General features: G+C 27.2%; 1 protein-coding gene across 14 annotated transcripts; it reads right to left on the bottom strand.

Moving 5' to 3' along the window:
• Positions 1 to 1,253: 1,253 nt before the first annotated feature.
• Positions 1,254 to 27,108, bottom strand: LOC145183742 (cadherin EGF LAG seven-pass G-type receptor 1-like). Of its 14 annotated transcripts, none has more exons than XM_090080433.1 (50): positions 27,055 to 27,108; positions 26,830 to 26,881; positions 22,729 to 22,886; positions 22,589 to 22,609; positions 22,207 to 22,396; positions 21,575 to 21,913; positions 21,143 to 21,271; positions 20,924 to 21,046; positions 20,713 to 20,835; positions 20,515 to 20,637; positions 20,267 to 20,389; positions 19,991 to 20,116; positions 19,337 to 19,459; positions 18,271 to 18,393; positions 17,888 to 18,010; positions 17,641 to 17,763; positions 16,936 to 17,052; positions 16,585 to 16,827; positions 16,346 to 16,468; positions 16,106 to 16,228; positions 15,671 to 15,793; positions 15,451 to 15,576; positions 15,164 to 15,286; positions 14,901 to 15,026; positions 14,611 to 14,726; positions 14,327 to 14,385; positions 13,828 to 13,970; positions 12,999 to 13,109; positions 12,644 to 12,766; positions 12,388 to 12,510; positions 12,184 to 12,278; positions 11,850 to 12,065; positions 11,637 to 11,705; positions 10,929 to 11,079; positions 10,591 to 10,728; positions 10,106 to 10,396; positions 9,851 to 9,926; positions 9,617 to 9,740; positions 9,162 to 9,211; positions 8,946 to 9,063; positions 8,741 to 8,847; positions 8,452 to 8,560; positions 8,044 to 8,270; positions 7,897 to 7,960; positions 7,688 to 7,803; positions 5,420 to 5,546; positions 5,232 to 5,273; positions 4,937 to 5,083; positions 3,929 to 4,003; positions 1,254 to 1,456 (listed from the first exon to the last, which is right to left on the bottom strand). In XM_090080433.1, the coding sequence occupies exons 2-50, from the start codon at positions 26,879 to 26,881 to the stop codon at positions 1,430 to 1,432; spliced, it is 6,147 nt and encodes a 2,048-aa protein (XP_089936559.1). In that variant the 5' UTR covers positions 27,055 to 27,108; the 3' UTR covers positions 1,254 to 1,429. The 14 variants fall into 14 exon arrangements, 11 of the variants coding, with proteins under 11 accessions (XP_089936559.1, XP_089936557.1, XP_089936556.1 ...); XM_090080431.1 differs by having other exon boundaries at positions 12,379 to 12,510; positions 27,055 to 27,107; XM_090080430.1 differs by lacking the exon at positions 27,055 to 27,108 and having other exon boundaries at positions 12,379 to 12,510; positions 26,830 to 26,973.
• Positions 27,109 to 27,322: the final 214 nt, after the last annotated feature.

The raw sequence follows: 27,322 nt of genomic DNA, 5'->3' as shown, positions 1-27,322 counted from the left end.
TTTTACTTCGACTTTGATCGCGAGTTTTTAAGTATCCTAAATTTTTTAAATATTTTTAAGTATCCTATAAAAAAACTCTTTGCACAAGTTGCCGTTTGAATAAAGATTTATTAATTTAAAAATGAATAAGTTTAGAAGAAAGAAGATTCTTTTAGAGTCAATCCAAGCAACGAGGTTAAAAAACAACAAACAACAGCGAGCAAAAGATTTTTAGTTACTGATGCTTAAAGTTAAACAAAATTTTGAGGATTTTTTCTTCTATATCTTGTGCCTATTCAAAAATTATTTTTCTTTTATATTTTGTGCCTATTTAAAAATTATTTTTCTTTTATATTTTGTGCCTGTTTAAAAATTATTTTTTAAGTTTTTCCTTACAGTTTTCGATATTGCACTATACAATAGTCGTAGATGATGCAATCGACAAAAACTTAAATTATTTGTAAATAACTTAATATATGGACAACCTCTAATAACAATAAGCGCAGACTATGAAATCGCAACTAAAATTTTGTTTCATTTTCACGACGTATAAGCGCAGACTATGAAATCGCAACTAATATATGGACAACCTCTAATAACAATAAGCGCAGACTATGAAATCGCAACTAAAATTTTGTTTCATTTTCACGACGTATAAGCGCAGACTATGAAATCGCAACTAATATATGGACAACCTCTAATAACAATAAGCGCAGACTATGAAATCGCAACTAAAATTTTGTTTCATTTTCACGACGTATAAGCGCAGACTATGAAATCGCAACTAATATATGGACAACCTCTAATAACAATAAGCGCAGAATATGAAATCGCAACTAAAATTTTGTTTCATTTTCACGACGTATATTCAAGAACAAATTGTAAATGTTTTTTTTCTAATAATTTTATATAATTATATATTTAAATAGTCAATTATAGTCTTGATAAATAAGTGTATTGGACTCTAATCTTTCCTTATATTTCATAATTTTTAAAATATTTCTTCACCATTTTAAAAAATATGTATATTTTAAGTTTTATATTATCAATAGCATTTGTTTATTTTAGACATTAGGTTTCCTAAAAGAAGGTGTCTTGACTGAAGAACTTATTCTTGATAATATTCCTAAGTTAATCCCATTATTATATAATTATATAATATATTATTATTATATACCACTATAAATCTCATTATTATTCCCATTATTATATAATTATATAATATATTATTATTATATACCACTATAAATCTCATTATTATTCCCATTATTATATAATAATGAGAATAATAATGAGATTTCATAAATATTGTTTACATACAGGACTCTACTTGAATAACTGTAAAATAAGGTTGTTGTAAATTGTTTGGAAGCAAATCATTTAAAAATATGTTAAAATTTGGTTTAACTTTCTCCAACCAAAAATAATAACGAACGATTCAAAGGATTTGCTAGTCGGTTGTAGTATTCCATTGCTTCTAAATAAAAAAGAAAGAGAAATTGTACGGACAAGTTTTTTTTTTAAAAAAAAAGGAATTTGAATTTATCTAAATTCTGTTAAGGAATCTTCCTAAAAATCCTAAAACTTATTAAAACTTTATGAAGTGGGATGTTTTACAGAAATATATATTTCAAATTTTTTTTTAAATTACTTAATACTTCTAAATTGGACTTCTTAACTTATAGATATGAAATGTTTTTCGGTTTTTAAGGAATAATAATGAAAAAAGAACCAACTTCAATATCAGCCTTTTAAGATTAATTTAAGATTAAATGAATTTTCTGAAGTTTCTTTAAAGTAAAACTGTTTATGAAATAAAAATAGCAAAACTTTTGCTGTGACAAGTTTAATCCTTTATATAAGCAATTCAGTGTCTTAAAGGGTTGAAACTAACGCATAAGGTATGCGACGTATCGCTATTTTTTTTTTGTGGAATTTTATTCTTCTTATTTGTTTATGGGATTTGATGCTGGGTTAAATTAGATGTTGGATTAAAACTAAGCGTTGCTAAGATTCAATGGTATTCCCCGGAACCTCTGAGATTTACATCATAGAACTCGTCTGCATCGTTCAGCGTGTACTAGAACTTCAAAACACCTAGTTTTATTTCTACACATTAAACGCATCTTTAACCATTCTAGTTAGCGACAGCAGTTGTTTTCCTGTTTGTTGGATTTAAAATTAATAAAAGGTTTGCATGCCACAAACTTTCCTTTCGATGAAGAATTTTCTTCTGTCGAATTTTGGTGCTTTTTCCTTAGATCTTTTCGTCTCCGCATAGCATCAGCATCAGCATCAGTACTGTACAGCATCAGCATCAACATCAGTACTTTACAGAATCAGTACTGCACAGCATCAGCATTGCTTGCATTTTACTTTTTTTTACTCCTTCGTGAAAAACGGCGAAGAGGCAATTCGTTTGGGAAGCAGTCTCCCTATCTTTTCGAACACCGTAAGTTGGGAACTGAGGTAAGTGCTGGGAACTGAGGTAAGGTCTACATATCCAGTGAGCTCATGTTCCTCATTATAGGTAATTTCAAAGAAAATGCATTCTAAAAAATAAAATTATCTAATTAATGCGTTCTAAAAAATAAATTGTCATCTGACGAATCACTGAATTCTAAATTGGAACACTCCAAAACGCTATCATTTCTCTTAACAGTTGTGAGTGTCATATGGGAACCATCTTGAATACTGAGTCAGATTAGTGTGGCTACAGAACTAATGGAAGAATTTTTTTGATTGGTTCACGGCGCTAAAAAACTATAATAAGCCGTATATAGCCCAATATTCTGGGTGACCTAGATTGTGATTTGGTGACCAAAAAAAGTAATTTCAGTCAAAAACTTTGCTCAGAGGTTTGAAGGTCCTAAAACTTCAAAACTTTTCCTGCTAGGTTAAAACATGATTTAACCCAGGGACACAGGGTTAAACTTGTTATCAACTGTAAGTAAACTACGTCATTCAATCACAAAGAAGACATTTACATTTTGCTCCACCAACTCTGGTATTCAGTCCAAGACATAATTGAAAACTTGTTGCATGAAAATCAATGGTGGTGAAAACACAAACTGATCACTTTGCTTATCTACTTACAAATTGGAACTAATTACCTTCATACATCGGTCGGAGTGTGTACTTGAATCTATTTTAATCTACTTATTTTCTATACTCTGAGTATCTCTTTTTAGGAAGATCGAAGAAGAATAGCTTTTTTAGCAGAATAGTTTCTCCAAAAAAACTTCTTGATGACTTTTTTATAATTATTCCCTTTTTTTTTAAATTAAGGTTATATATTAAGAGTGAACCTCAAACCGTTTCCCTTTTTAAAACAGCACAAGCAAAAATCTTTTACAAATCGTCTTTAGCACTGTGAAATAATTCTCCTCTTTATATAGAACTCTCATTTAATGTTTTATTGCCATAATGTTTGTTAAAATTATAGCCTGTAGTTAATGACTATTAGAAGTTTTTTATAGCCAATCAGAAGCTAATACAATACTACAATACTAGAATGCTACAATAATACAAAACTACAATAGCTAAAAGCGTTTGAGGTTTACACTTTTTTGATTAACTTGGTTTACACTTGTAAACTTCAAACGCTTTTTTGATTAACATATTAAAAGGCAAAAAACTCAAAAATCCATTGATAAGACTGTTAATAAATTAAATGAAGTTTACATAGTTTTATATATTTATAACAATACTTTACAAATTTACAAGTTTATATGATAAACTTAATTTTATATGTATATATAATATGTATATATAAATATATATATATATATATGTATATTTATATGTATATATAAATATATATTTAATATTAATATGATAAACTTAATGAATTCGAAACTTTTTATATTTCATAAATTTATTTTAGATGTAATTATTTATAAATATTTAATACCTGCCATTAGTATATACTAAACTTCATAAATCGTACCTGAACTTCATATATTTCATCTGGAATGTTTCCTTTATTCTGAGGAAGAAAGTTTTTTCCATCATATGCTATAGCCTAGAAAAAAAAAAGTTTAAGAAAAATAAAAACACAATAAAAACTAACAATTAACACTTTTGATGCTTTTTTAAAATTTATTTTCAAAAGTTACAAAGCTTTTTACATAATTTTTCATTAAATTTTACAGGGTTTTCAGACAGCATTCAAGTTCTTGTATTAGGAAACAATACCCATGGAAGAAGATATAGAAATAAACCTCATCTTCTTCAGAAGTTAACTCTAAGAAAAATTTCCTTGGATAGATTTTTCTAGAGGTTAAGAAATACAAAAGGTCAGCACCATTGAAAAGTGAACCCTATTTGAATATGCAATTCTATCTTTCAACAATTAACAATAAATTTTATAAAGCACTTCAAACCTTGATTTTAAAAAAAGCTCGAGCATAAAGATTTTTCAATGGTACTTTCCATTATACTTATCTTCAATATAATCTAAGATCTTATCTGCACCTGCCACCTCTGTGTTTCTAATGGTATCACTCACTTTTTAAAACACTTCGCTTTCAACTGGGAAATGATTTGAGCTGAAGTTTTTGACTTTCCATCAATAAATGACTAACTAAAGCTTTTGTAACCCTAGAAGGGGTACAAAAGCTTTAGCTGCAATTGTTTCCGAATGATTGCAGCTCAAACTTTACTGAACCTCAAGTTTAAACTTGAGTTTTTAAAAATTTTAAACCGTAAATAAAACTTTCAATATTGAAAACTTGTTAAAGTAAAGTAATCCGATTGTTATCCAAACTGGTTGTAATCCAAAAGCTATGATTTTACATTTTAGTTAGTATTACATTTGATGTTTATATATGTAATCCAATCTTAATACTTTTATGCAAACAAATTTTGATTTGTAGGACAATTTTTTAAGTTACCAAAACATTTTTCTGGAAAATACTTATCTCGGAATATGGAACAGAACTCAAAAAATACATACTTTTGTAAGTTTTGGGGAAAGTTCTAGTCCATGATTGTAAATGCTACGTTTATGTGCTCTCATTGGTTTAACAACTGATGAAGTTATGCGGGGTGAATCTTGCCCATAGTCAGTACTATAACTCCATAACTTATCTCCTTTCATAATCTATTTTGAAAAAATGATAAACAATAAATAATAAAATATCACTCATGTTATTAACATGATTACCTTTTCATTATTTTCTAATCGAAGAAATTGCAAAGTTTTTAGTGTAACTAGAAATATAACAAACAATAAAATGATGCTAAAATACCTCTCTGTTTAAAATGCCATATGCAATTAAGTATAATATTCCCTAAAAAATGTTATAATTCAGATTCAAATCATATTTTTAGTCTTACTATATATAACAAGATAAAAATAGAATAAAATATCAATCAGTGATTTTAGTAATAAATTTTAACAAAAACTTTGTTATGTAATTGCTCAAAGTATATTTACCTGCAACGTGTTAAAGAATAGGAAAACGTATTTTATGTATGAGCTGTCATGTATCATCCTTAAGCAACCCAAAGCCCATGTGATGATAACTACAGGTAGTAGAATAATCGATCCACGGATACTATCTCTGAAAAAAAGTACAGCATTTATAGTTTAGTATAGAATCTTGATTTAGAAAATTCTAAGTAGTAGCTAATCTGAAACTCAAATTTAATATTATTTGTTTTCAGCCCAATAGCTACTTAATGTCTTACTTTTAAAAAATGTCCCTTTCTTCTCCTATTGGCAGAAATTGACTGCAAATTTTTTTTTCAATTTAATTTTTTAAATGCAATTAGATTTTAGAGATCTTATCTAGAAAATCTTGTAAAAAAAACATTTTTGTAAAAAGAAGTCGGTAAAAATATTTGTAAATTAATTCAAAGTGATGTTTTTAATAGCAATGCTTTTGAAAATATTTTGCATAATTTTTGCATGTGCTAATCTCTTAGCACTAAATGAGCACATTTTTTAAAAAAGTATTCATACTTTGTATTTTGTAGATAAGAGTAAGTTTAATTTTGTAGATAAGAATATCAAAAATAATTTTACTATACATGAATGCATTTTTTTCATGTATTTTACAAAATATTTGGAAAATTATAAATTGTTCCCAAGAAAGAGTTTTGTGATTATTCACACTTACTAAACCAAAATCATGATAAGGAGTGTAATCAATCCTAGTTCAGCACTTAGAAAATAAAATGTTATGACTGTTTATGTGGTTTGGAGTTCCTTCTTAGACAATGCGATGCTGGAATCTTCTGTAACAGCCTCTTCATTTTCTTTAAAGTACTTGAACCTAACATGCTGAAAGTAAATGTTTGGTAAAGGTTTTTCATTTGTCCAAAGAATTTCACCAGAATATTCAACAATCTCTTGAGCAGAGACAATGCATGAGAGCAATAAGCACTCTTCTACAGCAACACTGTTTCTGCTTCATTCATTGCTAATCATTTTCATGTAAACTCCTCATTTGACCCATCAAACACAACCTTGATTATAAGAGTCAAGCGCTCAAAAGTTATTATTTTCAGTTTTTAAAAAATAGAGAAACAATATTGTTTATCAGGCTTTGTAGATTGACAGAAACAGAACAATTAGAAATTTGGATTTGACTAATAAGAAAGTACAACATTCCCTGTCTATTTTTTTGTAACTTATCCTTTCATTGTAAGCAGGGTATAGATTGCAGTCTTTAGAAAGTGCATAGTTATTATAATTTTATTTATTTCATAGTCAGTTTTACTCAGTTTGCAGTCAACTGATTAAATCTTCTCCTGGTTAAAGTTTCCCATTAACATCCTTCTCAGTTTCCCATCAATAATTTTGCAATTTAAAACAGCAAATACCAATAAACTATTTAATGAAACTTTCCATTTTATAAACAAGCAATAATCTATCAAACCCAATTATGTACATATACATCAGACTTAAGTTTATGCTAAAACTATTTTTAAATTATAAATGCTAAACTATGTTTAATACAAACCCTCCTTATCCTAACCTCCTAATATAAACCCTAATCCTAACTTATCCTAACCTCCTAATATAAACCTTAAATCTACTTAATGAGTTCACTTTGTTTAATCAATAATCCTTAAATCTTTTCTTCTTATTTAACATTAATGAGGGGTCTTATAGAGTTGATCATGGCATAACCAAATATAAAGACGGCATAGCTAAAAATTAAACAAGAAATAAAGAAATAATCTCCACCTAATGTCAATATTTTTTTTTAAAGCAAAAACAATAATAAAAGCACTTTTAAATACTAGTGTATTATCTGTTGCATGATCTGTTATAAGATTTATTAGAGCATAATTTTTATATAGAAATTTTAAAATTTCATTTCTTTTTTTTTTTTTTTTCAATTTTGTTGCTAGTTAACTATATTTTGTTTTAAACTATGGATCAATAAGAGTGGTGATTGACAACTGCAAGTGTTTTGAGATTACCATGGTTTTGTGAAACACTGATTTCTTTCGATCCATATCTTTTGTTACAGCATAAATTTCCAAAGATCAAAGTTCAGGGACCTCTTGACTGAACACATGTAAAATTTAAAACTAACTATTTGCAAGCTCTTATCCCAGCAAGGATAGTTATTGAAATTGCTTAGAAAACATGAAATTTTTATGGTTTTGTCAATTATTATAATGTTATTATAAAAAATGTAAATATAATTTTTATAAATATTGATAACCTATTATAATCTTTTACTTTTACCTTATGAAATAAAATTCATCTTTATCAAAAGTTGTTAGCTTCTCTTTGCTGAAGAATGGAGGTAAGCGAGGTGAAAAATAAACGCCAGCAATCATACCCAAAAATATTATATTAATCTATAAATAAAAGTAAATCAATTGAAATCTCTTCATCCTGATCCAGCCAAAAGAATTGTTTTGAACCAATCAAAAGCAAATATTTTCACTTACAACTACTAAAACCAATATTGGTGGTATAAAGAGTGAAAGAAGCAATGTATTAGATATCCAGCAACTAAAATAGTAATTGGAATATAGCTTTATTTAAGCATTATATTATAAGGTATATCAAAGATTTAAAAAACAAGTCAATCTTACAATTGAGTTTTTAAACCATAGCTGTCATATAGTACTGCTAAACCAAATAGAGAGACAAAAAATGGAACACCATATCCAATAAGTAAACAGGTGTTTATTTTATTACTGTTGTTATTTTTAGAAGAGTTGCCTAACTGTACATAGGTATGCCAACTTTGAGCAAGCAGCCATGAGAAAAGTGATGTTAATAAGAAATGAAATAATACAGTCATAACTTTACACCAAACCTAAAACAAATTATAGAATTAAAAAAATGTCTTTTTGCTTATCTGTTCATACTAACTTATGTTGATGTTAATCTACTAAAATATTGTTAACATGTTAATATATTAGTAACATGTGTTAACATATTAATATATTAACTCAAAGAAATATCTTATGTATGTTGACTTCAAAGAAACAACTCACACTTTCGATAAAAAAAAGCTCATTTCCAAGACCAAAAATGAAAACAGCCTCCATTAATATCAAAGTTACACTCAAGTTAAGTTGAAAGATTATAGCAACTTTTCCAAGCCTATTTAGAAAAATATATTTACAGGTTTTACATAATTTCATTTTAACTTAAAATTTTTAACATTTTTTTTATATTCAAATGATAATATTATTATTTATATCAACATTATTGTGTGTTCATATAACAATATTAGTATTTGAATATATCTAGTTAAACACAAAAAAATGAGATATTTATTACCTAAACTTTATATAGAGAAACAGTGTAGTTAGAAGACATAAACAATTCCAACCAAAGCTAGCATACAATAAAGTTGGATAGTAAGACAAGCTCTTTGCCAAATCAGTCTGTTAAGATAGATCAGTTGATTTTTTTAAATCTACAAGGATCTTAAAATAAAAAAAATCTCTAAATTTTGTAAATTGTCAATTAAATTACAAATTACCTTTTTAAGTGTAAAGTTATAAGCAAGAGCTTGATGCCCCAAAACTGTACAACTACAAACAACATGATACTCCCCATGGTAAGATTTTACACAATCATCTCTTGACCAATAACTAATCCTATTTTGTAAAAAGCATTCATAACAGGGTAAATAAATTACATTTTAATTTGAACTGTAAACAACTGATAAAAAAAAAAGGATTTTTTCAAAACATACCCATTATTACTTTTAAGTTGAACACAATGCACATCATCCAAACTTGCTACCTAAAAAATGTTAAGAATCTGTTTAAAAAGCTGATGTTTATTTATATTTATATCTTAAATTTCTTCAATATACAACTTTTAAAGAAAAGAAAAATTTTCAATTTCTTAATTTTTTAAATCTTCAAATCTTCAAATTGCTTAAATGTAAATATTTATTGATCAAAACTATATAAAGGCTTTTGTTACATGAACTTCCTATTAAGACTTTTTATGTGATTTATCATTAAACAGGAAAAAAATATATAAAAGTAAAAATTAAAGAAAAATTTAAAATGAAATTAAATACAAAATTAAATACTAATTCACTAAAATTTGTAATTAACAAATTGCACATATGGTTTTCTGTATGTAACATGCAACATTTAACTGCTAAAAAGTTTTAATTGGAAAACATGAATAATGTACCTTTTCAAAAAAAGTGACTGCTATTGGAGAAACAGTTTTGAAATACTGTTTGTGTTTTAAGATCAAAGTTGATACCACGACATCTGATATTTTAACTTTTGTTGATGATGAAGATAAAAGAGGACTAAAAGTTTTAAATTTTTTTAACTTTTTTTACATTTAGCAGGTTTAAAACTAACCTCAAAAAAGACAACTGTTTATAAATGAAATTTTTACAGAAAACAACTTGCTTACTCTTCTTTTGGTGTAAGCTCCAAAAGAAGTTCTCCTAAATTTCTATGAGTTGTTGTAAGCAATCCCGAGTAGAACTCTGCAATACAAGCATTTCATTCAATTTTTTTTTTAACATGATTAAAATTAAAAGTTGAATAAAATATTTTGCCATTTTTCTTCAAAAAATTTGAAAAGATTTTTTTACTAAGAAAAAAGATTTTACCAAGAAAAAAAAGAGAAATGCACAAGTAAAATAGAAACAATTGTTAATTATACTTTGAAGTTCATAAACACTGTTTGCCAATCTTCCACCTTTTCCATTTTCACAGTTTTGAGCTGCACCATCTTTGTCAAATGCAGTGTGAAAATTTGGACCAGATAAACACATCCCTCCGTCCTGAATTGCAAAAACATTATAGTGCAGACTATCAGCAACAATTGCACATTTTTTTACTGCATCTAATCTGTTCATAAAACTATCTTTAAGAAGTTCATGTTTTGTTTCTAGTTTCAATAATGAAGAATCTTGTGAATAATCTGCCCAGCAGCCAATACTTCTAAAGTTACCTAAAAAGTATTTTAAGTTAATGACTAAATATTTATTTAAAATAATTATATACTTAAAAAATAAAATAAAATTTCTTTCAAAAAATACATTAATTTTACAAAATTTCTAAATTTTGTAAAACGAAAGTACCTTTTGAAATACCATGCAATTTATAGAGAATTGGTAGATTGGACAAATTTAGTTTATTTTTTACCATGCATTTGTAACAGCTTGTAAATTTCATTTTGAAAAAGAGTTTGTGGATACTTTACAAAGTTCTTGGCTGTAACAGATGGTTTAATTTCAAAAGATGCATTAAACTTCTTCATGTCAACAATTTGAATATTGATTTCTACAAATAAAGAATAGCAACTATGAAATACCACTTTTGCATTAAAACAGTAAAATACAAATATTTAACTTTTAAATACACAATACATAACAATTGATTTATTTCATTTTTTTATTTGCACATTTTGTGTGAATAATAAATTTTTATTGAAAAAACAACTTAAAAAAGAAAGTTTGATTTTTTTTAATAACTTAAAATACCAAGCTCTTTGTTTGCAGAAAAAAGTTGCAGCTTATTTACAAACTCTGGTTCGCTGATTGAGTGTTTTAACATCATGCCAATCATATTTTCTGCCAGAACACCAGCCATTTTCTCAAACTCATTCAAATAGCCACTTAAAACATTTATGCTCTAAATTAGACATACAGAAATATATATCAAAAAATAGAACATATAAAAAAAACTTAAAAATATGTTAAAATGTAACAACTTAATTTCAGAAACTGTCAAAATAGGTGACTTTAAATGCATCGGTTTGATATATCAGGCACCAAACTTTAAGTTTGATTGCTGACTTAATATGATCAGGATTAGTTAAATAAGTTTTTTTGTACCTTAAAAACTTAAAAAACAAAAAACTAGAAAAACTTTATTAGTCTTTTTTAAAATTAAACTTGTGTGCAGCAAAATGTGCTTTGTTATTGTTGCACCTTACATCCTTAAGATAATAGAATTTACAGCCATTTGGAGAAAGAAAAATTAACATAATGGAAAACAGCTCTTCTATAAGTTAAAATCAAAGACAAGACAAACAATTCAGAGTTTTGAAAGTCACCTTTTCCATATGAGTTCAAATAAACTCTTCAAAAATGCTTTACTTACATAGAAAAGCTGTGAAATATTTAACTTAAAAGCTTGTGTTATAGTAAGAGAAAGTTTTAGCAAAACATTTTATAATTACATCATACTTGAGGTAAGCCATGCCATGCATAATGATTTGTGACATCCAATACATGGCAAAATATTGAGGCAAAGTCCTGAAATTTAAATAATCATATTTTCAAAACCATAAAAATTATCTTCTTTTCTTCTTTAAAAATTTTTCATATAAGATTATCTTTTTATACAGTTTTATGAGAAGTGAAAACAATTTTTAAAAATATTAAAACAATTTTACTTACATTAAGAAAAATGTTTAAATCATTAAGGCTTTTTCCTTTTAGATGATAGACTACTTCAAATGAAATTTCTGCCATAATCTTCTTTATTTCCAGTAAATCTCCACCATAGAGAACATTTACTTCTGGAACAGTCTCTTTCAACAAAGATGCTATAATGGTATTGGTTATAACCCAAAATACAGTAGAGTCATTTTGTGTGTTAAACATCACTTTCATCTGTAAAATTGCATAAAGTTACTTTAATAATAAATTTAGATCAACATTTTAAAATACTTCATGGATGATAAGTAACTAGTAATAAATAACTAAAAAAAAAAAAAGTAAAATGCTATACTCTTTGATGTATTTGCAACAAGGATCGTTTTACACACTGAGAAAGGTCTGGCTGATTCCATGTGCCATCTTTGTTACAGGTACGAGTGGCAAATCCTTAATGCAAACAAAACCTTTTAAAGCAATTTTTTCTGATTTTATTTCTAACTTGACTAGATAACTTCTTTTCTCCATTAGAAACAAATAAGAATATTACTTAAGATACCATGATTGTTGTCATTGGGACAAGTATCTTCAACAGTTCGACCTCCAACAGTTTCAGGCCACATCACACCTTGCTCAAAACTTTTTTTGCAATAACTAGTTACGCTGTATAATTTTGTATCAACTAAGAATTTGGAAATATTTTTGACTTAATGTCATGACTATCAACTGAAAGTGGTTAACACAAATATTCTACTGTTATACATTATCTGGTTTATCTATTATCTATTGAAAATAAAAAGGTAACTTTTATTTACCATGACAAGATTTTTGATCTAAACCCAATATGAATCCTAAGTTGCACGCACAAAAAAACCCTCCTTCATGGTTAAAGCATTGCTGCTGACAACCACCATTCATTATTAAACATTCATTTGAATCTAATGTTTGAAAACAATAATACAAATCCAAAAAAGGATGATGAGAATGTGTGGGTTTTATAGCCATAGTAAATTAGTTCAAACTAAATATGTAATATTCACATACATAAACAGAATAGAATTACTAACTGATAGTAAAAATAATAATGAACAAACACACATAAGCACCACAGAAATTATTTTACTAACTTGAAGTATTTACATAGTTTGAAACTCATTTTGAAAGTTATACCTATACATATATATCCATTTCCTTCAAAACCCTCATGACATATACAGCTTTGCTCCTTCTCAGTAGAATTTATACAATATGCATTCAAGGAGCAGCCTGGATTACATGCACCTAATAAAAATAACCATTGATACTCATATCATCGTAGAATTAATTAATATATCATCATATAATTAATTTTTTTGTTTTTAGACATAAGTCTACTATAAAATATTTTTGTAAATTCTTATGTACCATTTACAAATATGTTTCTTTAAAGTTTTATTTGCTCAGAATATCTTAATATATTTTTAAACTTTTCAATGATCTATTAAAAACATATTTCTATAAAAGTTTGGCATTTTTCAAATAAAAAAAAGGTTAAAAGATTATCAAGAAAATTTAAATCTGGATTGCTGTGATTGGTTGATTGCTGGATGCTGGATTGCTGTGATTGGTTTGAAGTATTAGATGGTTTGAAGTAGTAGATGGTTTGAAGTATTAGATGGTTTGAAGTATTAGATGGTTTGAAGTATAAGCTTACAGAAAAAAGAGCACAGATATTTTAAATATCAGAAATTGAAATCATTCTCTTGTTAAAATTATTTAATCATTCTCTTGATTCTTGTATATTTTTGTACAAAAATAAAATGTTTGGAAGTTTAAATGTGTAGTGTGCTGACAAGAAAAGATAAATTAAACACATTCTCACAATTTAAATGTGAAATACGAAGTGTAAAAAAAAAGAAAAGAAAGTTAAAAATTGTGTTTGGAGCAGAGGGGACCAGCAATTACTACAACAATAAACTTAAAGAAACTTTATTTAACTTTTTTAATTACAAACACTTACCTAACTTATCAATTTTAAATGAACTTGGATCTATTTTTAAGCCATTAATAAATCCTCTTGTGGCAGTTGTTGTTAACTTTTCAAAAGAATCTTGCTCATTGGAAATAAACTCTATAACTATAGTTGCACGTACGCTACCATACCTAAAATTTAAAAGAAGTAAAAAACTTGTTTTGTTGCTTGTTTTAGATTTATCTCAAACCATTTAAATAAAAATGTTTATATTTTAACTCTTTTTTTTAATTATTGAAAAAACAGATGCTTTTTTATTTTTCATACTTAGGTATTTTTCATATAGATGGATTTCATATTCATGATGAATTTCATACTGATATATATTGGAATGCATACTCATGTACAATAATGGTGCATAGGTTATACACATAGCACTTTTAGGTTTTATGTACAATTTTATAGTGTATGCACAGCTTTAAACAATATTTACAATTTTAAAGTGTACAGAATTGAAAATCTTTTTAGTAAGAAAAAAGAATCTTACTTCAACTTATGTACTCGAGATGCCATAAATTTAGGGTCTCCTTTGTAAACTTCTGCTATCTGCAAATATTTTTTAAATTTATGACATGAAGATGTTTTGCTGATCCATTAATTTTGATAATAAAAGTTAACATCATAACCATGTAAAGAAACAGTTTTAGGGTTGAATGGCCAGTATAAGTTTTATATAAACAATTACATACCAAAAAGATATCTGACAATTTCACAAATCTGGCTAAAAAATAACAAAAATTATCTGAAAGCCATGTTTAATAAAATGTTTACCTGCTGCTGGATATAAAGTGACGTTTCATTAAACTCAGCAGATAATCTATCAAGCAAATTAGTATTCCAACCAAGATTCAAGATTGATACTATGAAGGAGTACATGGATAGCGAGTCTAAAGAAGTTGATATTTTTTCCTAGTTATATTAAAGTAGAACAATAAAATTAAATTGGAAATGCTATGTCTTTAATTACAGAAATAAATATCAATACACACACAAATAAACAACCTAAATATATCAAATAGCAAAACTAATTTTACAAAATCCTAGACAACATTCTGTTTCACCTTTACAGTTAACTCCATCTCCCATCATTCCTTCTTTGCAAGCACATGTGTAAGAACCATTTGTATTAATACATAAACCTCTCACTTTATCACAAATACTTCTACCAAGATTGCATTCATCCAAATCTACATAAAAATATACCAAGATTGCACTCATCCAAATCTACATATATAGAATAATTAGGATTTTCAAGATGAAACTCTTCTTATTAAAAAAACAAACAAACAAAACAGTTTGTTTTATCATATTAAAAGAATTTTACCTTGGCAATTAACACCATCACCATCAAACCCATTCTTGCAGTAACATTTAAATGAACCAATGGTGTTCAAGCACTGAGCTGCACTATGACAGTTGTCATTTTTTTCATCACATTCATTCACATCTGGAAAAAAAAATTAAAAAATTAATCTTGTTAGTTAATTTTTCACCAATTTTGAAAACCGTTATTAGCTGACATTTTTAGTGTTTTAGCTTTGTTTTAACATATTTTTAAATCTTTATTGCTTTAAAACCAAAATAATTTTAAAGCAAAGGGTTTTCACTTACCAATGCAAACAAATCCATCACCTATAAAACCATTTTCACATTTGCATTCAAAGGAACCACGTGTGTTAGTACAAACTGCATGTTTGTTACAAACATTTAAATCTTTTCTTTCACACTCATTTATATCTGGTAAGTAAATTTATATCTGGTAAGTAAATTTAAAAGCTAACAAACATGTTGATCTCTTGAAACCCTATGATGAACTCTAAACACAGCTTACCTTCACAATTTTCCCCATTTCCTTCATAACCTGTTTTGCATAAACAAGTGTGTGATGCATACATTTCTTTGCAAATAGCATCAACATGACATTTGTGATGACCAGTTAAACATTCCAATATATCTTAAAATAAAAATACTAAAAATGTTAACTAATAACGGTTTTCAAAATTGGGAAATGAAAAATCTCTTCAATTTATCATTTATTAAACCTAATAATGTTTGTTTAGTTGCATCTAAAATTTACAAAACAACAATATTCAATCATGATTTTCATGATTCTCATGAAAGACTTTACTTTTAGTTTCACTCAAAAAGTATACACAGTTTTTCAATGTGTCTTCACACTTTAATAGTCAGAAAGAAATTATTTTACTATTAAAATAAAAAATAATGAACTGATTTGAAAAGTTGTAAGTATGTTTGAGAAAGTTACCTTGACAATAAGTTCCGTTTCCAGTTAAACCTTTTTGACAAATGCAACTAAATGATCCATGAGTGTTCACACACACAGCATCCTTATGGCAATTGTGCCGTTGCTCAATACATTCATTTATATCTATGATATAAAACGTAGTATTTAAAACTTTTCTAAAATAAATTAGAGTTCACGAAAATACATCACTATTTTAAAATTTCAAAAAAGTCTGAAGTTAAAACTATTTTTGCAGGCTACCTTGACAGAAAACCCCATTTCCGGTAAATCCATTTTTACAATAGCATTTATAAGAACCAATATTATTAGTACATATTGATTCACTATGGCAATTTGCAATTTTATATAAACATTCATCCATATCTGAAAAATTTAGTAAATAACTTTAAAGATCAAAAATAAATAATAATATTGTAAAATTATTCAAAAGTTTATACACCTACATCAAACTTAATATAAAAGGTGTAGATCAAACTTACCATTGCAAACAGTACCATCACCTATATATCCAGTGTTACAAGTACAATTGTATGCTCCTTTGGTGTTTATGCAATATGCATTTACTGAGCATTTATGATCTAATGTGCACTCATTCACATCATAGCAATGTGTCCCATTACCATGGTAACCTTTCAAACATGTACAAGTAAAACTGCCAAGATCATTTTGACAATCAGCATTGCTGTGGCAGTTATTTGTATTCTTATCACACTCATTAATGTCTAAAACAAAGCTAGAATTTAAAATTTCTCCCTCTACACTTACCTCTGTATACACAGAATATACAGAAGACAAAATACTACTTTTTTGTTTATAGTGTTAAAAATTACCTTCACAAATAGATCCATCTCCATCAAATCCATCTTGACATTTACATTGATAACTTCCCTTGGTATTTTTACATGTTGCTTTTTTATGACATGGGTTGCTACTACACTCATTAACATCTAACCAAAATAAATAACAGAAAGAAAGTAATAAAAAGTAAAGTATTAGAAAGTAATAAAAAGTAAAAAAAAAACTCCCAAAAACTCTTTAAAGAGAGACTCTAAAGAAACTCTCTAAAGTGAAACTCTAATACTGATTCAGCTATCACATCAATAAAAAATCTGATTATTTTTTTTACAAATTTTATATATATAGTAAAAACATATATTTTTGGTAAAGCCATTTTGTAACAAAATTTTCTTTTCACTTTAATATTAAAGAAGTTGTAGCTTTCATTAATCATAAAATAATCATGGTAGATAATACACAACTAAGATTTGTGTACTATCTAACTTGATTATTTTAATTTGATCAAAGTTAGACAAAAAAAAGTTTAATAAAAAAAAAAAGAATTCATTTTATAATAAAAAGTATTATTTATTGTCATTATTCCATTAAATATCTATGCAATAATTCTTCTGTATAAGCATAATGAATAATTCTTACCTAATAAAATACACTTTTTGGAATATTAATTTTTTTGGTCACTAAAATGGTTTTTATTATACTTTTTTCTTTACAAAAAAAAAATTATAGATGTTTGTTACCTTCACAAAGTTCTCCATTTCCAAAATAACCATTATTACATAAACATTGAAAAGAACCTTTTGTATTTAAACAACTGGCATCCATATGACAGTTGTGTTTGCCCTGCAAACACTCATTTGAATCTAGTAAATTATTATAAAATGTGTTACTTAGAGAACTATGTATTGTTACAAAACAATCCCATAATTTTAGATATATACTTTACACTATATTTACGTAACAATACAAAAGAAATATAAACTATACCTTTACAATATGTACCATTCCCTTCAAATCCAGGATTACAAGTGCACAAAAAAGACCCTTTTGTATTACTGCATTTTGCATCTGTATGGCAGTTATCAATTTTAAGAGCACATTCATTTAAATCTATAATTTTTCATAAATGCAGATTAATGTTTATCAGCATTTATCCCATAAAAAAAAGAAAATAATAACATCTGAATTATAAAAAAACTTTTGTGTACATTATTTTAAAACAATTATACAATGACATAGACGGTATTATGCATAGCTAGACAACATGTTAATATAAATAACAGTGTGAAAAAACAACAAAAAATTTCCCCTGCTGATTTTAAATCTGAGACTTAAAAAAGCATTCTTAAGACACTTTTTTTATGAGTTACCTTGACAACTTGATCCATTTCCATGAAAGCCATCAAGGCATGAACATTGGAATGAACCTTTTGTATTTAAGCATACAGCATCTTTATGGCAATTGTGGGTGCCCAAAAGACATTCATTTAGGTCTAAAATTTTTTGCATGACTCTTTAAATGCAGATACATTTTTTAAATGCAGAAGTGTTTGCTATTTTAAATACACAGGGTACATAAGGTATTTCAAGGATTTTTTGTTGTTGTAAATCTTGCATTTTACTCACTATACATTAAAGGCATACTATTAACTAAGAAAAATTTAGAGATATTTTGATATGTTGTATTTAAAAGTTGAAAGATTTTTCTTATATAGACTTCATAAAGAATTTAAGACTAAAGATGGAATTATTTGGTATCACTGAATTGCCTGAATTGATCCAGCAAGTTTAGTAGACCATTGATGGTAATATTGTAAAATGTGTGAGGCAATTACAAAAGATGTGTCAGAAGAATTAACTAAGACATCATATAAAGCAAAAGAAAATTGCTCTATTATATTACTATATATTATTATATTATTATATTCCATCTAACTAGTTCTTAAAATTAAAAACCAAAAAAAAAAAAAGAGGGGGGATTTGGTTTTTTCCAAAATAAGGAAAAAATGAGATGTTTATGTGCAGATGCGTATGAAAATTCAAAAGTTGTTAATGAAAAATTATTTGAACCTGTTACTATATTAAGGGTTATCATCAATGACAAGAATTGGTGATATTCCTCTACTTTTGAAAATTTTAAACTAGCCTTTAATACTTTATGTAACCTTTTGCATCACAAAACTACCCTTTAATACCTTATGTAACCTTTTACCACAAGATAAAAAAAAGCAGAAAAAGTTAATAAAAAGGTTAATAAAATGATAAAATAAAAGATAGTAAAAAGTAAAAAATGTTAAAGAGAAAAATTACTAAAGAGCTTTGATTAAAAAAATGCAATCTAATTTTAAAACTAAATTTATGCAAAAGTAAAAAAATACTAAACACATAAAAAAATATATACATAGAAAATACATAATAAAACAGAAAAACAAAAACCTTTGCAATGTGTACCATTTCCATCAAATCCAACATTACATTTACACAAAAATGAGCCATTGGTGTTGGAGCAGACTGCATCTCTGTGACAATTGTCAAGATCAAGAACACATTCGTTTAAATCTATAATAAGCTGGAGTTTGTACTTGTTTGTTAAGTGATTTCAAATACAATGGAAAAAGGAATAGCTGAGATATCATAAAAGCTAGCTTAACACCCACATGACCAACTCTTCCAACTTAATTTCATTTAAATTCACTATATGTTTTAGCATGGTAAATAGCACAGGTAGTAGGTAAAAAAAGGAATTTCTCACATTCTATGAATTCAAATGTGACAAAAGGTAAATGATACAACTTTTTTATTATTATTTTTATTGTTACAACTTTTATATTTATTTTTGGACTCAATGCACCCAAAAACATAAGAATCAGGCAAAATTGCTTTTTATTAAAAAACCTGTTACAATAATTTACATGAAAAAACCTAAAAGTGGCAAACCTAAAAGTGGCAAATAAAAAGTCCTATTAAAAAGAACCAATGTAACTTTTTTCTTTTAAAATTATAATTCAATATATTGATCTGTAAAAATGCTGTCTATTGAAACTTAAACTGATTTTACAAATCAATTTAATAATAAAAACATTATTTTACCTTTACAATTGATCCCATTTCCTTCAAAGCCATTTTTACAGGAACATTGATATGAACCAATAGAGTTAGTGCAATCAGCATCTTTATGGCAGTTATGAAGACTATCTTGATTACATTCATTTACATCTTGGATAAAAACACATTAAACTTAACAAACTTTTTGACCATATAAACTTTGGTAAAATATTAATTCTTGAACAAAAATTTTTGACAAAAAAAAATTGCCAGAATACTAGATTTATATTTATATTTTGAAAAAGTATAACTTTTTTGCACCTGTGCAAGTAAATCCATCTCCCTTATATCCCTTTCTGCAGAAACATATATAACTCCCTCTAGTATTGGTACATTCTGCATTTTTATCACATCCATGGGAAGTTCCTTTGCATTCATTTACATCTGTTAAGGTTAAGTTCAGATGATTAAAAAATGAATAGCACTTTTTACAATAATTATCAATTTCAAAGAAGTTCAATTAAATAAGTATTTTTGTTTTTTTCTTTATTTATTTCTTTTATTTTTACCATGACAATTCACTCCATCTCCTAGATAACCTTTTTTACAACTACAAGAATAAGAACCATCTGTATTTAGGCAAACAGCATCCTTATGACATATATGCAACTGGAGTTGACATTCATCTCGATCTAAAAATACAAAAATGATTTAGCCCAAATGTTTTTTTAATTTTGGTGAGGGCTTCCTATATATAAAAAAATTACCTTTGCAATTAACACCGTCACCTTCATATACATCAATACAATTACATCTAAATGAGCCAATTGTGTTAGTGCAAGTAGCATTTTTGTGACAGTTATGTAACTTCTCAGAGCATTCATCTACATCTATAAAAAATGAGTGCTTTAAATTTAAACACAATCAAACAATTGTCTACTTGAAGAACGATTAAAAGTGTTTTTATAAAAATATTACCTGAGCATTTTATTCCATCACCAGAAAACCCACTTTTACAAACACATTCAAATTCTTCTTTGGTATCCACACAATCTGCATATTTATGGCAGTTGTTTTTACCTTCAAGGCACTCATTAAAATCTGTGGAGAAAAAATTATTGCCAAAACTAAAGTAATTTAAAGATTGAATTTTTAAATTACTTTAGAAACCTTTTCCTCAAAACTATTCTATTCTACCTCTGTACCATGTGCATGACTTGCCATCTCCTTCATAGCTAAACTTGCATGAGCATATATAGGAACCATATGTATTGGTACAAAATGCAGAAGAGTGACAATCATTATCAATAGAACATTCATTCACGTCTAATAAAAAAAAAAAAGCAGCTCAATAAAAGTATATAGGTAGTAAAAAGTATGTAAATTTATCCAAAAAAAACAAACTAACTTTTACAATTTATCATTTTATTATTGTAAATAAGTAATTTTTCTGTTAATGTAATAAAAAATATTTTTGAAATACCACTCCCATCATTTAAATCTTACCATTTAAAAAAAAAAATAAGTGAGGGAATCTCTACTTACTAAACTTAAAGGTTATTTAATAGAAAGTTCAGAAAATGAGGAAGTATTTAAATCTAAAAATTCTAGTTTAATTTAACAGCTAACCTGTTGCTGAATACAAAGCTTGGAATCCTTCAAGCTCAGTATCATGATCTGACCTAAAAACAAGAGTCATAGGTCCTTGAACAGATATAAGAGGAGGTGGCAAGTCACAAAACTGTTCACCTTGCAATGGGAATGTGATGTTTGGACTAGCAAATATTGCAACATAATCATAACTACAGTTAGACTTTTCAAGATGGAACTTGCTGAAATGCAGTTTAATATTAAATCCAAGACCAAAATCAATTGTCCATTCACATGAAGATGAAGATGGATAGTTGTTTGGAAACTGTGGACTTTCAATTATACCTTCATATAATTTCATTTTTAAAGTGCATATACCTAAAAAAAAAATGCATTCTGGAATTCTTAAAAATTAACCTATTAAAATTAATTATTGGGTAGAAATGCAAGAAATGAACTAAAAATATAAAATAGAAATATAATAAAACAAAAATAAAATACAGATGTTGCCATGCAGGATTAGTTCCTAAATATTTCTACTTTCTACTATAATTGGTAAGTTTAAAATTATTAAATTGAAAAAGTTGTGTAAGATAAATATAGATTATTTATGTTTAAGTACAAAACATTTATACATCTGTAGGAAAGATTTTATGAAATATTGGAAGTACCTTGAAAATCTAGTCGAAAACCTCTGTGTCTTTCTTCTGTTTTCATATGAATAAGTAAATAATTATTGGATGAAATTATTTTTTTTCCCATTCTCCAAACACAGAGTTTATCAATCATTGGGCTATCTGTGGTATTTCCATCTCTTATTATAACCCAATCAGTTGCATCTCTACAATCCGAAGCTCGCTTCTGGAGAATACAAGCAGAAAATGAAAGGTTTGTTTTGTAGTTAAAATTTTGAATTGTTACATTATTGTTATAGTTATTTCATTTTTAAACTGAAAACAATAATTTGCAATTGCCAGTAATTCTAAAAAGTAATTTTAAAAGAACAACACAGTAAACAATAACATGTATTTGATCTAAAAACAGTGCACTCACAGCATTGGCATATAAAGTCATCTAAAAAAAATAAACATTTTAAAAACATAGTTTGTTTAAAACTAAAGTTGAAGAGATTTCATTTACACAAAATTAAATATCAAGTTTACTTGATAGGTTTTGAAATAAAAAATGCTTACAGCAAAATCTCTAAACTCTGCACTAATCAGGTTTCCATTAGACACACTTATAATCCATTTGCAATCCAAACCACTATCATATTCTGGATAACCAGGAGATTGAATTTGACCAACCCAGTTATTTAAGATGAGTGGTTTATCACATTGGCAAAACACAGCTGAAATTTAGAAACACTTGCTTTAGAAACATGTAATAAATATTTACAAAAATTAACAAAAAAATTTTTTTATATTGGAGTTGAACAAAAGTTAAGTATCTGAGGTAACAATGAGGTTATATATACACCAATTATCAATATACAATTACATATAACAATATATAACAATTATAACAATTATAATAACAAATTTATCACAAAATTAGCATAAATTAGAATGTTTTGTTATATGAGCATCATCTTATTTTGTTCTACACAATTAATATCAACTGTTCATATCTATTGTAAGTGTAAGGTAGATTGTCTTTGTAGATAAGACTTTGCAAATGCATAGTTCATATTGATCCTAGCATTTTAAAAAAAATTGTTCTGACTTGACTGAATCAGTGGTTCAATGTCATTTGAGTTCTCTTTAAAACCTCTCCAGAGTAAGAGCAAGTGATTAAATCTTTGCGTCAGAGCAATGTGATTTAAATGATGTAAACCACATTTTTATGTAAATACAGGTGGCAAATATACAAACATTCAGGACTTCTTGATCCTCTTTAGTTGTTTAAACTAACCTCAGAACTTTTAAATTTTAAGAGCGTAAATAGCGTTGAATTTCACTATTTTATGATAATTACATTAAGTGCTTTAGATAAATAAATTTGTGTTATAGAATTAAGAGTTAAGAGCATAATTAAGAACTCAATATATTGTTATTTAGTTTAATCTGGATGAAATGAAATAAAACAGAAACAAACTATTTAAAATAGAGTGATTTTTTAGGGAGGTCATCATGCAACCATATAATAATTTGCCATCAAAATGAAACCCTTTAGTTATACATTTTTATTGCAAAATTACTCAGAAATCTCTCTAGAAAGAAACATTGGGGTAATTTGTGTTATTTCATAACACTGATGATTCTTGAGACATTTTGTTTGGTGTAGTTAAAGCAGATAATTCTAAAGGTATAAAACTGGCTTTTAATATCCACAAGTGATAAGAGAATGTTATGGTTGAACAACTGTTTGTGCTGTGCTGTGATAAAGCTTGTAAACAGTCATTCATTCTGCTGCAATTCAAATGCTAATGGAAATCCGGAATACTCTTCTAATCTGGATGTTATGCATGCTTTACATTTAAGAAGTTTGGATATTACATTTTTATGGACTGCTTTAACAGGATAAAGGACTATAGGTGTGGTCTTCATATGAAGCATTAAAATCACCTGAGTTATATGATAAAATCATTCAGTGAAAAAAATTATTCAAGAGTTATTGGGGAGTCAAGAGAATGGATCTTTTCTGTAGTTGAAGCTTTGGAGAAAAGATGAGAGGATGCTTAAAAAACTTCTAATTTTCCAAAAAAAGATTATTGCAAAACGATTATTGTGTGAAATGTATATGTGCTTTCTCGTTGGACAAAGAAAGAATTTTTTAATTCATCAAACTTGCGCTTGCCATGACACTAAATTAATGGAAAGCATTTTTTACTTAGTTAAACTAGTTCTAAACCAGTTCTATAATATGAAAGGGAGAGAGAATAATTAATAGTAGAGTTGGAATCTTTTTTTTTTTCATTATTCTTTCAACTCCCAAATCCGTGTTTCTTTCCAAGTTCCTATTCCCTCTTACACTAAAGTATATATTTTCATTCCTAATTCCAATATTTTTGTTTTAATCTACTATATCTGAAGTGCCTTTAAAGAAAGAGTTTGAGTATAATTTTCCATTTGATAAGATTTTGTATATATATATATATATATATATATATATATATATATATATATATATATATATATATATATATATATACAGATTAAACTACACTTGCACCTTTTATGTAAGCAATTTTATAATTAATTACATTATGAATGTTGCAATTGATTGTGTTGGAACTAATCCTTAATATTGCAGTAAATTATTGCCTCCCCATTCCCTTAAGACTTATTTCAAGCGATCATTTTAACACTTGCTATTCCTTTGCACAGCTGTAGAGCAAGGTAACAGCACCAAGTTTTGCTTGGTTACATTTACATTCAACAATTAACTCAAATTCTGCATGTAGTTCAACTACTTATTACCTAATTTTAATAATCATCGAAAGGAGTGAATCCTTGAGTAAGAGATTTTGTTGTTTGTATTTTTTGGGAATCTTAGATATTTTTTGGGTTCAATTAGTCATTAATCGATTGAGCAGCCGTTTCAGCGGTTGAGCAGCCCCATTGTCAATATTTATAGCCCAGTTGCACAATTAACTTCGTTCATCATCATTTTGCATAGAAGAAACGCAGTGACGCTTGGTAATTTTTAGACGTTTGCTTCTAGTAAATATTGCTGCAGTTCCTTTCACCAGTCATTCCTCATTATCCGTGTTGGGAAGACCATAAGTGACAAAAAGTAATTATGTTTTATGTGTAGTGATTTTACAGTTACACATAAAAGTAAGCAATGGATTATATTATATTATTTTGATATCAACTGAAGATACACATTGCAATGTTAAAATGAACTGTTGTTTTAAAATGGCAAATAACAATCACCAGCATTACTCTTCTTTAAAAGACGTTGGATACCGTTGTGAACTTCTTAATTTCATTTAAAAAGTCTTCCTTTTACTACAGAATAACTTTAATATCCAGTTCTTCTCCAAACTCATTAGAATATATTTGAATGATGTTTTGTAAAGATTCTTCTAGTTGAGTAGCATTCATCCCATTAAGACGAATTTGAATTGAAAAGTTGAATTATGAAACTGTAAACTCCCTACCTGAAAACTTTATGTTCATTTAGTAAAAGTGCTGTACCCACCATTTGTAAAAGAACTTATTGTTCTAAAAGATTTGCAAAGACCTTGGGGTATTTCATCACTGAAAAAACCGTCAAAAAAACGCCTTGTAACACGTTTTCTTTTATCGCTAAAGATACAATTAATACTGCAAGTATGCTCTAATGCACTAAAAGTTGAATGTTGAATTATAAAATTATTAATTTATCGAGACCATTTTTTTTTTCTAGACGTATCTGATTTCCACTTATTGCCTTTTCTTGTTTTTTGATAGCAACAAAAATATTAAATCATTAAGGAAAACTTAACATTGCTGTTTTAATCCTATTTTAAAATCATCGAACGCATATACGTACTTGTAACAAGTTTTTTGGATGGAAGTAAGTTTCTAATATTCGAACTTTTTCTACTATCGTTTTAATGTGAAATTGAAAAAAAAAATTTTATAAAAATTAACAATACTTGTAATAATCTATTTGTTACAGAGCCTTTTATGTATGGGACCCATTTAATTTGATAACGTTGTCAATTGGGTATTTACGCCACCCTTAACATTGACAAAGATATTTAATAGATTGTCTATGCAATCTTGTGGACTGAACATCAAGGTGTTCTGCAAATTTGATGTATTTTAGGGCTCAACGGACTGAGTGTAAGTACTATTGCTATGACTTTTTAATCCACTTTAGAATGACTTATGTTTTTTATTCAGTAGTTAGATACAGCGTTTTGAACAGAAACAACGTTTTTCAGCTTCTACAGATGTCATTTCTTTTTCTTGAAGTACGGACGTACTAAGAGCGACTAGAACATGTTGTGTCCTGCAGATTATTAATTTCTGAAGTAACAATTAGCTGCAATAAGTTAATGCTATAATTATAAAAGATATTCTTAGGACTACATATTTATTAGTAGTCCGAAGAACTAATTTAACTAGAAGTAAAAAATGCGGAAAGCCATCCTGGAGTAAAGAAACTGTTTATTCCTTTTGAACACTTTTACAAATATTTTTACGTTAACATAAAACAACCCAGCTAACACAAAACATTCAAGTACGTTCGAAGAACGTTGGAAACGTTCTTGGAACGTTGTTTGAACGTGCCCGACCGTTTCTAACGTCCTACGAACGTTTCTTGAACGTTTTGTGTTAGCTGGGAATGAGTCTCACCTGTAATGATGAACGAACTAAAAACCCATAATGTATTTTGAAATTCAAACATCTGCATAAAAACAAAGTTATGAACTAAATTAATCTTGAACAATATGAATAACCTTTATAACAAATATGAAAGCAGAACTTTTAGCTAAGAACATTTTTAAAAAAAAATAATTTAAAGAAGTTCAAACGATTTAAATGAAAGTTAATTCTAAATTTTAAAAATAATAAACTCACCGTCTTAATAAACTCACCATTGTGTTAATATTTTTAGGCTTTGTTCAGAATATATTAATTGTAAGCTTGAATTTGAAAAAGAATCACGAAAACTTTTAAATAATGTTTTGAAATGTTTTTTCAATACTTTGTATTGTAAATTTTTAAATTCTAAAATAAAATAAAAAGGGCTTTGCACAGAAAGTTTGCAAAAGGAAATGAAGAGGTTTAAACAGTTCATGGTTAGAATTATTTCATTTGTACTACTTTTTCTACTTTTTCTGTTGAT

The sequence above is a fragment of the Hydra viridissima genome, unplaced genomic scaffold (assembly GCF_058129835.1).
Source record: "Hydra viridissima isolate aposymbiotic clone 2 unplaced genomic scaffold, HvirCarnegie_v1 scaffold_2, whole genome shotgun sequence".
Taxonomy (NCBI): domain Eukaryota; kingdom Metazoa; phylum Cnidaria; class Hydrozoa; order Anthoathecata; family Hydridae; genus Hydra; species Hydra viridissima.
Note: the sequence above shows the minus strand (reverse complement) of the source record. Positions and strands in the feature narration are given on the sequence as shown.

Coding starts and splice junctions, on each gene's coding strand:
- LOC145183742 (XM_090080430.1), bottom strand. CDS start 26,887: ATGCAGATGTTTGAATTTCAAAATACATTATGGGTTTTTAGTTCGTTC. Junction 16,229..16,345: donor AAATGGGGTTTTCTGTCAAG/GTAGCCTGCAAA, acceptor TTTATATCATAG/ATATAAATGAATGTATTGAG. Junction 13,110..13,827: donor ATTTAAAATTGATAAGTTAG/GTAAGTGTTTGT, acceptor TATTTTTATTAG/GTGCATGTAATCCAGGCTGC.